The following is a 9543-nucleotide window of genomic DNA, read 5'->3' on the forward strand; positions in this document are numbered from 1 at the left end:
GGAAACAGCCAGTGAGAAAGAGGGACCAGAAGAAGAGAGAGAGGAAGGAAACCAAGAATTGGACTGGGAGAGAGGAGGGATTATGGAGGGACAGAACCACCCTTCCCCACTTCCCCCCAGGCCTAGCCCATCCGGCTGCCCCCTCGGAGTGGCTAGTCCACCCAGCCCCACTGCCTCTCTGCCATCTCTCTCCATCTGTCCGGCCCCATGTGACCAGAGCCAGTGCGAAATGGGACATGCTGGCCCCTGGCCCCTTCCTGAGTCACTGTCCTCACAGTCTCCATGACCCACACTGTCCCCAAGCCCCTGCTAGCTCTCTCCCTGGGCTGGGCTTCCCTGGGCCAGGTGCTGGCCTCTCCTCTCCTCTCTCTGCGTCCGCTCCACGGGCATGGGTGGCTTGGGCACTACCTGCACGCTAAGGACCCTGCAAAGAAGATCCCTCTACCTCCCCTCTAGCTCTGCATCCACACACCAACTGGACGCTGTCCTCATTCTTTGGAGGTCCCCTGTGCATGTGAGCTCCATGCACCCACTGTAGAGGCAGCTGCTCAAACCTGAGGCCCGGGAGACATCCGCGGCTCCTCCCACTTATTCCTTCACCTTGGGCACACATCTCATCATCCCATCGATTGGAGTCTTGTTTATGTCTCCCCTCTATCCACCACTCCCCAAATTTGCCCCAGCCTGAGCCACCAACGCCTCTCAGATACACACCTCTTATCCCTTCTCTGTCCACACAACAGCAAGAAAGGTCTTCCCAGAACCTCTGTTCCACAAGGCAATTGCCGCTTTGACACCCTCAACAGCTTTCCAGGGCCCTCGAATGAAGTCCAGACTTACACCAGGCCCTACAGCCTCTCCAACCCCTCTTTACCCCATCTCCCCCTCACCCTAACTATAACCACAGTTTCCCTGAGTTCTGCAGAGAAACCAAGCCTTTTCCTGCCTCAGGGCCTTTGCACATGATGCATATCTGGTTCTTCACACAGTTACCATCCTCTCATCCCTTCAGGTCACAGCTGAAATGTTGCTACCTCAGGGAGACCCCCCCAGAGGTGAGGTCCCTTCCCTCCTCCTGATCTCAGAGACCCACCAGACTGTTCTCTTCCCATCCCTCACCTCATATGATAATCATCGATTTTCTTGTTGACTTGTTTACAGACCTTTATAGGGCGGGACACGGCCCCTCATCCTCACTGTGTGGCCCAGCACTGGCCACAGCCCTGCCTGGAGCAGGAGCTCGGCACCTGCTTGTGGAATGAAGGGGGAGCCCAAGAGGAGAAAGCTTTGAAGAAAGAATGACAGAGGAATAAAGAGACAGAAACAAGAGGCAGGGACACAGAGAATCTTCACAGCGGCGGGAGACACAGGGAAAGGGAAAAAAGGAATGCAGGTGCAAGATAAGAAAAGAGGGAGGGGCTGTGGAATTGGTGACGGGGAGTAAGGAGTGCTCCCGTCGGGACAAGCACCACGAGATGCGTGCAATTGCTAAACCGCTCTCTTGTACACCTGAAACTAGTATAACGCTGGGTGTTAACTAACCAGAATTACAAAGAGAAATTTAGAAAGTAGAAAAGAGAGGAAGGGGTTGGTCCGAGAACAGAGAGGCGGAGACCAGCAGGGGGCGCCGGGCCACCACGGGGCCTACCGTTGCCATTGGCCAGCTTGGCCAAGGTGATGATGACAAATTCATCCGTGAGGTTGAGGGGCTTCAGGTGGTGCTGCAGCTCGTACATGACCATGCTGAAGTGGTTTCGGGACAGAGCCACCAGCGTGTCACTGGCCACCTCTGCCTTCACATCACCATCCTCCTGCCAGGGACGGGAGAGGGACGTGGGGCTCCACAAAAACCCTCCCGCTCCACAACTGCTCCAGCCCCGTGCGCTCCTCGGGTTCAGCCTCCTCTTGACCCCTGAGGTCCCTGGACAAGGGCCTTGCGTGTCCCAGGCCCTACGTACCAGGGCCCAGCCCCTGGGTGGGTTGGGGATGGGGGAGGTGGGGGGGCATCGTGAGCGGGCTCTCCTACCTCCAGGGTCTCTCTCATTTCCTTGGAGGCGATGGTGACCAGCCTCTGGACTCCCTGTTCCTCCAGCTCCCCCTCCTGCTGAATGATCTCCTGGAGGATGTTGTAAATGTTGACTTTGCGCTGAGTAGAAATCTGAGAAGCAAGTATGGCAAGTGGCAAGATGCCAGACTTGGGCCACGGAGCCCAAGACGGTGCTGGGACAGACCCAGCACAGTCCTCCATCGGCTCCCTCCAACGGCCCTCCTCCCACGTACCCATGATTTATAAGATATGTATATTTGATCTTTGTTCCATTTCTAGCACAGACCTCCTAAAACTCTTAGCATTTTCAGAGTTGAGAGTTTTTAAAGTGTCCTTTGTTATGCTAATGAGGTGACTCGGGAAGCCTCTAAGGGTGGGGGCTGGCTCCCAAGAGATCTAGCCTTTGTTGAGAGGACTGGACCTTTTAGTCTTTGGGAGGGAAGAGGGGCTGGAATTTGAGGCCAAACCACAGGCCATGTTCTGATCCACGTGCCTCTGTAATGAGGCCTCTGTAGGATGGGGCTCAGAACACATGGAGATACCAGGAGGGGTCCCCAAAAGTCCAAGAAAGCATCTGCCCTACCCTTTGCCCTCGTGAGGGAACACCTGAGGCCAGGAAGTGTGCCTCTTACTCTACTTTGATTCCTAGATAGCCTTATCACCATGTTAAACCACCTGGCTTAGTACAACCCAGGCCACACCTGCAGATCTGCCTTGGAGAATAACTCGTACTTAATCAAGTGTGATGAGCCGCACTTAAAGGATGAATGTGGGCCAAGGCCTGCAAAGCCCTTGGAGGATGGCCCCCGCTCTTGGGTGGTAGGGCGGCCACTTCCCAACAGCCCAGAGGCCTTGGAAAATGTGGGCACCTCAAGAAGAAAGGAATTCACCCAAATGGATATGTTGTCCTAGTGAAATCTGCTCCAGAGAGTTTGGCCTTGTTTGCCTGGTCTTAGCATAGCAAATAACCAACAATCCTACAGCCCGATCAGAGATTCCTCACAAAAACCACTAAAAGGGAGAAAGTTGTAAGGCCTTGCCTGTCCAGTACCGCCTGGCCCTGGATGGGTGTCCTGCAATCTTCTTTTTTTTAACTGCTCCCTAAAGATCCTTCTTAGACCTATTTTTCTAATTTCCCCCTCCCCACCATGAAACCTTAATACCACCAATATATTACGTGTCTGTTTACGAGCCATATACATGTCCATGCTTTATACATAAGAAGGTAAGGTTTTCTTCATGCCTCCTCCCACCCAGAACCCATTTTATCTACTTCAGGACAGTATCATCCCCGTTGAGAACATGTGCTCTAGGTTTTCAAAGAGAACTCAGGGAGGCCTGAGTTCGTTCGTTCTTTCTTTCTTTCTTTCTTTCTTTCTTTCTTTCTTTCTTTCTTTCTTTTTTAAAGATTTTTATTTATTGGGGCACCTGGGTGGCTCAGTGGGTTAAAGCCTCTGCCTTCAGCTCAGGTCATGATCCCAGTGTCCTGGGATCGAGCCCCACGTCAGGCTCTCTGCTCTGCAGGGAGTCTGCTTCCTCCTCTCTCTGCCTGCCTCTCTGCCTACTTGTGATCTTTGTCTGTCGAATAAATAAATAAAGTCTAAAAAAAAAAAGATTTTTATTTATTTATTTGACAGAGAGATCAAAGGTAGACAGAGAGACAGAAAGAGAGTGGGGTGGAGAGGAAGCAGGCTCCCTGCTGAACAGAAAGCCCAATGCGGGCATCCATCCCAGGACCCTGGGATCATGACCTGAGCTGAAGGCAGAGGCTTAACCCACTGAGGCCTGAGTTCTTAATTAATACTCCTGCAGCCCCTACATAAACAGCCAGATCAGTTACAAGACCAGCCTTATCTGTGATCAAGAGGACTCTCTGGAGAACATTTATGGTCAACAAGACAAAAATTGTCCAAGACTTAGAAGCTAGTGTCAAACAGGCCCCCGAGGAGGTCTGGGTTATAGTGCCTCAAGGAGAGCGTGTCCTTGATCTCCCATGATCCTCTAGGTTAGGTTAGGGCTCCATGGGGCTAGAAGCTCAGTCACAGGAAACTGATAACGATGCAAATGTTTCCTCCATAACAACAAAAATTATTCCTGTTCATTGCAACATAAATGAGTTTTGTCTGGCAAAGAATATAAATCTCTGTGAGTAAAACATTCTTCTTACCAGATTTTAACATTTTGCTGGTGCCTTCACTAGTTAATGAATAACAAATCTTTGAAACGTGTTCATTTTTAAAACATGCACACCTGTTTATTGGTTATTTATTGCCACTTATCACCGATGACAGCCTGGGTATTAATCCTGTACTTACACTTTTTTATATCTCCTGACATCTTGGGGCCTTGCAGGTCCTGGAGAGACAGCCCTTCCCAGGTTGAGCCAATTACTACAGAGAGCAAAGAACTCAGCCCAGGAGCCTGCTTTTCTACTGCAAACCTTTGCCTGTGGACCATGGCTTCCAAACCCAAACCCGCTGTGTCAGAATAGACTTGGAGAAACAAACTGAGGGTTGCAGAGGGGTGGGGGTGGGGGATAGGTGAGCCTATGATGGGTATTAAGGAGGACACAGATTGCATGGAGCACTGGGTGTTATATGTAAACGATGAATCTTGGAACACAACATCAAAAACTAATGACACGGGGCGCCTGGGTGGCTCAGTGGGTTGGGCCGCTGCCTTCGGCTCAGGTCATGGTCTCAGGGTCCTGGGATCGAGTCCCGAGTCGGGCTCTCTGCTCAGCAGGGAGCCTGCTTCCCTCTCTCTCTCTCTGCCTGCCTCTCCGACTACTTGTGATTTCTCTCTGTCAAATAAGTAAATAAAGGGCGCCTGGGTGGCTCAGTGGGTTAAGCCACTGCCTTCGGCTCAGGTCCTCAGATAGAGTCCCGCATCAGGCTTTCTGCTTGGCAGGGAGCCTGCTTCCCTCTCTCTCTCTCTCTCTCTCTGCCTGCCTCTCCATCTACTTGTGATTTCTGTCAAATAAATAAATAAAATCTTTTAAAAAAAAAATAAGTAAATAAAATCTTAAAAAAAAAAAAACTAATGACACACTGCATGGTAACTAATATAATAATGATTTTAAAAAAGAATAAGGCAGCTTTTAAACATTATGACAGCCCCTGCTGGTCCTCCAAGTGAGAACCTCATAGTCTCTCCCACCTCTGAGCCTCAGCACCTGGCCCCACGCCCGCCGTGGTCAGTAAGGTGTGCTGAGTGGTGGCTGGCTGTGCAGGCAGCCACAAGTAGGGCAGGGCTCCGGGGGGCAGGTGTCGGGGGGCAGGCAGGCCTTACCTCTGGCACCTGCAGGCAGCGGATGAGAGCATTCATCACTACGGATGGCTCTGTGGTGGCCTTGTCTGTGATGATCACTGAAGCCAGCATCTTCCGCATGTCAGGACCTGTCCCGGCGGTGTCCGTCTTTGCTGACCCACTGTCCATGATGTTGAGGAGGTTCATGACTTGCTGGAAAGTCCCTGAGACAAGGTGGCACAGCTGGGGTGCTGAGAGGGCCATCCCAGGAGGGCTCCAAGCCCAGGCCTTCCCAACACTGCCCTGCTGCAGCTCCAGCTGCCCCCACAATGGAGCCGGGCCTCCCTGTCCACTGTGCAGAAGGAGAAACTGAGACTGAGGCTAGGACCCGCTCCCAGAGAGTTGGTGGCCAGGACTGAGCGGTGGGCATGGGGAAGAGGCAGGAATGCAGGGGTGGGGCCAACTTTCTTGCCTCTGTCATCTGGTTCCAGAGGTTCCAGGTCTTCTGTTTCCTCTGATGGGTCCTCAGTTGAGTCTATGGCTGCTTCTGTCATCTCTTCCTCAAGCTCCTCTAAGACCAAATTTGTAAAATAGTCTGTGTATCAACACACTCTGAGATGACCCCCAGTGAGTCACGCCCTGTATAAGACTCTCCCCTTGAGTGTGGGCAGAACCATGACTTGGTTAGACCCACGTTCTAAGCAGTGGACAGTGGCATAGGCAACAGGAAACCACTCCCATGATCACATGATCTTATACAAGCCTGGAGAGGATTCTCACACTAGCCTCGAAATGGAAACAGTGTGACAAATTGCCAAAGGAAGGAGCCATGTGGCAAGAAAGTGAGGGACTCAGTCCTACAACCACAAGGAACTGGATTCTGCAACAACCACAAAAACTTGGAAGAGAACTGAAAGGATGTGGTCCTGTCCACACCTTGAATGCAGCCTGTGAGACTGTCTCCACCCTGAATCCTGACCCACAGAAACTGTGTGGTAATAGATGGGTGTTGTTTTAAGCCACTAAATCAGTGTCATTTGTTACACTGCAGTAGCTAACAAATACACTTGTTAAGAAGGACCCTTCCTCTCTCTTCTCTTGAACTTAAACTAATGATTAATGAGAAATCCACCTCAGCTGCCCCCATTGCTCCTTTCAAGGGGCTCTTGCAACATCAGCAGCTTCTTAAGGGTTGGCAAACAACACAGATGTCCAAATGGAGAGCTGAACACTCCCAGATCAGTCCTGTGCTCTTTCCCTCCTGGGAATCCTTTTAAGAGCTACACATGGACCCAAATACTGACCTTTCCTCAGAGACCTCTCCTGGATGGAACAAAAATATACCACAAGAAAAACCCCTGTTCTTTGCCTAATACACATCAATGGTAATGGGAATAATAGCAGGAGGGGTTGCCGAAGAAGTGGGGGTAGTTGGCTTCTCCGCCGTGCTGTGGATAAGGAATGGGTCCCCTGGCAGGGTGGGAGGGTTTCATTAGAATCATCACCGTTAGGTAGCAGACCTTTGGAACTTTGAGATCTAACTGCCTTCCTGAGTCTTTCTCAAGTGAGGGCTTTGAGGAGTGCACAGGGCCCTGTGATTAAAGTGCCACATTATGTTGTCATTAAATGATTTTCTTACTCATGTGTGTGGTAAAGTATGGTGGCCTCTTTGGGAAAGGGGCACGGTGATAGTGGGGGTGATTCGCCACCATGTCTCCTGGGGATGCACTGATGGTTTGCAAGCTCCATGGGAGCTTCCTGGCCCCTGCACTCAGAAGGCAGGGGGAGGCCCAAGAAAGGTCACTCCAGGGTTGGTAGATGGCAGTTTTAATAAGCAAGAAACTCACATGCAGTGATTCTCTTGGGAAGCATCAAGACTGTGGATCCTTGCACCTGCCAACTGCATCTGAAGAGTTTATTCCGAGGCCTTAGTAGGTTCAGTCACATATACCATCAAGGTGGCCTCAACACCATATCAGCACCTCAGGGCTGTGTCCTTGGAACAGGCTCTGGGAGTGGGAAAGGCAAGCAGAACCCTCATTCCAAGGACAGGAGAGGGGATGGGGAGCCTTCAATTTCCCAGGCCCAGCTCATGGGTCAACCGGCAGTCACATCTTCTAGGTGACTTCTTCCAACATGTGGTCATAGGACTTCGGGGTGGGAAGATGTGGTCAGGGCAGTTGGGGTGGGGTGGGTCACAGAGGAGTCCTGGGAAAAGGACTCTTCCTCCCCAGGGACTGGACAGATTACCAGATGGGGAATGGGGTTCCCATTGACAGAATACTTAGAAGATGAAGCACCTCTAGGACAGGTGAGAGGGCAAAAACCCTATTTCCCTGAACCAAAAGTAGGGCCCAAGGATTCCCCTGTCAGTTGTAGCTGTGAGTCAGGTCAGATCGAGAGTCTGAGCAATGAAATATTGGCCTTTGGAAACCTTTCTACGCATTACAGGGCAGCAGAACAAGACTCAGAGCCACCTAGGTCCAAGACTGCTTAGTTAAAATTCCCACTCAAAGTCTGTCCACCCTCCTGAGAGGAAGTTCCTCCGCCTCTGCTTGGACACCTCTGATACCAGGGTCCTCATTACCCTTCCTAGCCCATTTCTACTTCACTGAAACTGGATGTTTAGAAGATGAGCTTCCCCGGCATAATGCCAACCTCTTCTTCCCCATAAAATCCCTGTGTGGTTCCTCCCTCTGCCCTTTGGTGACAAAACGACCAGCATGGAACAGGCGCAAGAAGACAGTTATCACCCAACCCTCTTTCGTAGCTACCTCTGCCCTACCTCCTCCCACCACCCTCTGGGCCAGCAATTCTCCTCCAAGATCACTTAAATGGTATGGTTGCCATTCTATTCCACAGACCCTACCTGCCTACCTGTTGTGTACAGCTGACATGGCTCTCCATGTAGTGGTGAATATGGAGGTGGGTAGGACACCTGTGTCCTCTGACAGGCTAAAGACCAAACACATGAAAGACTGTGGATTAAGAGATAGGACGAAATGTATCAGTTAGCTATTGTTGTGTAAAAAACCACCTCAGAGCTTAATGACTAAAAACAACTCTTAATTATTGTTCATAAATCTACCAGCCAGTTCTGTTGATCTGGGGCATATCCATCCATGGATTCACTCATGCACCTGCAGTTAGCTGGTGGGCTCGGTGAGGGCTGGCTGGTGATGGATGGTCCCCCAAGATTGGCAGGCCAGCAATTGGCTAGCTGTTGGCTGAAGTGGCTAGGGTGATTGGGTCCCATGTCTATCCCACAGCAGGGCTAGCCCAGGCTGTTCTCACAGCAAGGAGATGGGCTTCTAAAAGAGTGAGCAGGAACAGGAAGGCCTCCTGGGGCCTCCACTTGGGACTGGCCCCTGCCCCCTCTACCACATGCTGCTAGCCAAATGCAGGTCACAGGCCAGCTAGGTCCCGAGGGAGTGGGGAAATGGATCCCTCCCATGCCCAGTCGCATAGGGAAGGGTAGCCATCAGGAAGGGAGGAGAAAGGAGCCATTTTTGGTTGCATACCTAAGGAGTGTGTAAGCCATGGCAAAAAGTGAGAAGCCCCCCTAACACAGTATCTAGAGAAGACACTGAGACCACAAGATCGAGTAGAAAGAAGTGGGTTCTGCTTGGTTTTTGGACATAAAAACACTTTTCAGGGTTTGTTTGTTTGTTTGTTTCAGATTAGGACAGTAATATTTGACTCCCATATAATCCATCCACGAAATCAGTCACTCGAAGCTGCTGTCATTCAACTGAGCTTCCCACCTTCTATGGGAGCTACTTTGAAAATTGGAAAAAACTGAATTGTAAAAAACTGTGGGTTTAAATGCATGAAAGCGCCAAGGCAGGAAGTGAAAAAAAAAAAAAATGGACGCAACGTACGTATATAGTGGACACACTTGGGAACATCTCCCCAACTCACTAAGCTCCCTCTTCCCTGACCCTTGGGGTCAGTTAGGGCTCCCTGTGGCTATATTTTCCCTGTGTAATACCTCCCTCAACATTCCTGATTGGATGACCGGGAGTAGACGCCTGATCTGGACCAATCAGATTCTTCCCTTCTGGGTAACAGAGACTCTGGTCAGTCTTCCATGGTCCTGTGCGATCTTGAGGACTGAAGAACAGTCAAGACCAAGAGGAGAAGGAAGAGTAGGGCAGGCACCCAGAGTGTATGGGGACCGGGCCAGGCAAGAGAGGCTCTTGGCACCATTGAGGCCTGGCCATGAGCCCCACGTCCTTAGGAAGTCT

At 50.9% G+C, this 9543-nt stretch overlaps 1 protein-coding gene across 3 annotated transcripts in view; it reads right to left on the reverse strand.

The window, feature by feature from the left end:
* The window catches only part of MROH2A (maestro heat like repeat family member 2A), a 43822-nt gene extending 37056 nt beyond the window's left edge, over window positions 1-6766 (reverse strand). For all 3 annotated transcript variants that reach the window (XM_059167657.1, XM_059167656.1, XM_059167655.1), the window contains exons 1-5: window positions 6601-6766; window positions 5769-5867; window positions 5339-5520; window positions 2027-2158; window positions 1649-1811 (exon numbers count right to left, since the gene is read on the reverse strand). In XM_059167657.1, coding sequence (XP_059023640.1) covers window positions 1649-1811; window positions 2027-2158; window positions 5339-5520; window positions 5769-5867; window positions 6601-6676 — 652 coding nt within the window. In that variant the 5' untranslated portion in view covers window positions 6677-6766. The remainder of the gene's footprint in view (window positions 1-1648; window positions 1812-2026; window positions 2159-5338; window positions 5521-5768; window positions 5868-6600) is intronic.
* Between the last annotated feature and the right edge of the window lie 2777 nt (window positions 6767-9543).

Source organism: Mustela lutreola, chromosome 3 (assembly GCF_030435805.1).
Source record: "Mustela lutreola isolate mMusLut2 chromosome 3, mMusLut2.pri, whole genome shotgun sequence".
Classification (NCBI taxonomy): Eukaryota; Metazoa; Chordata; class Mammalia; order Carnivora; family Mustelidae; genus Mustela; species Mustela lutreola.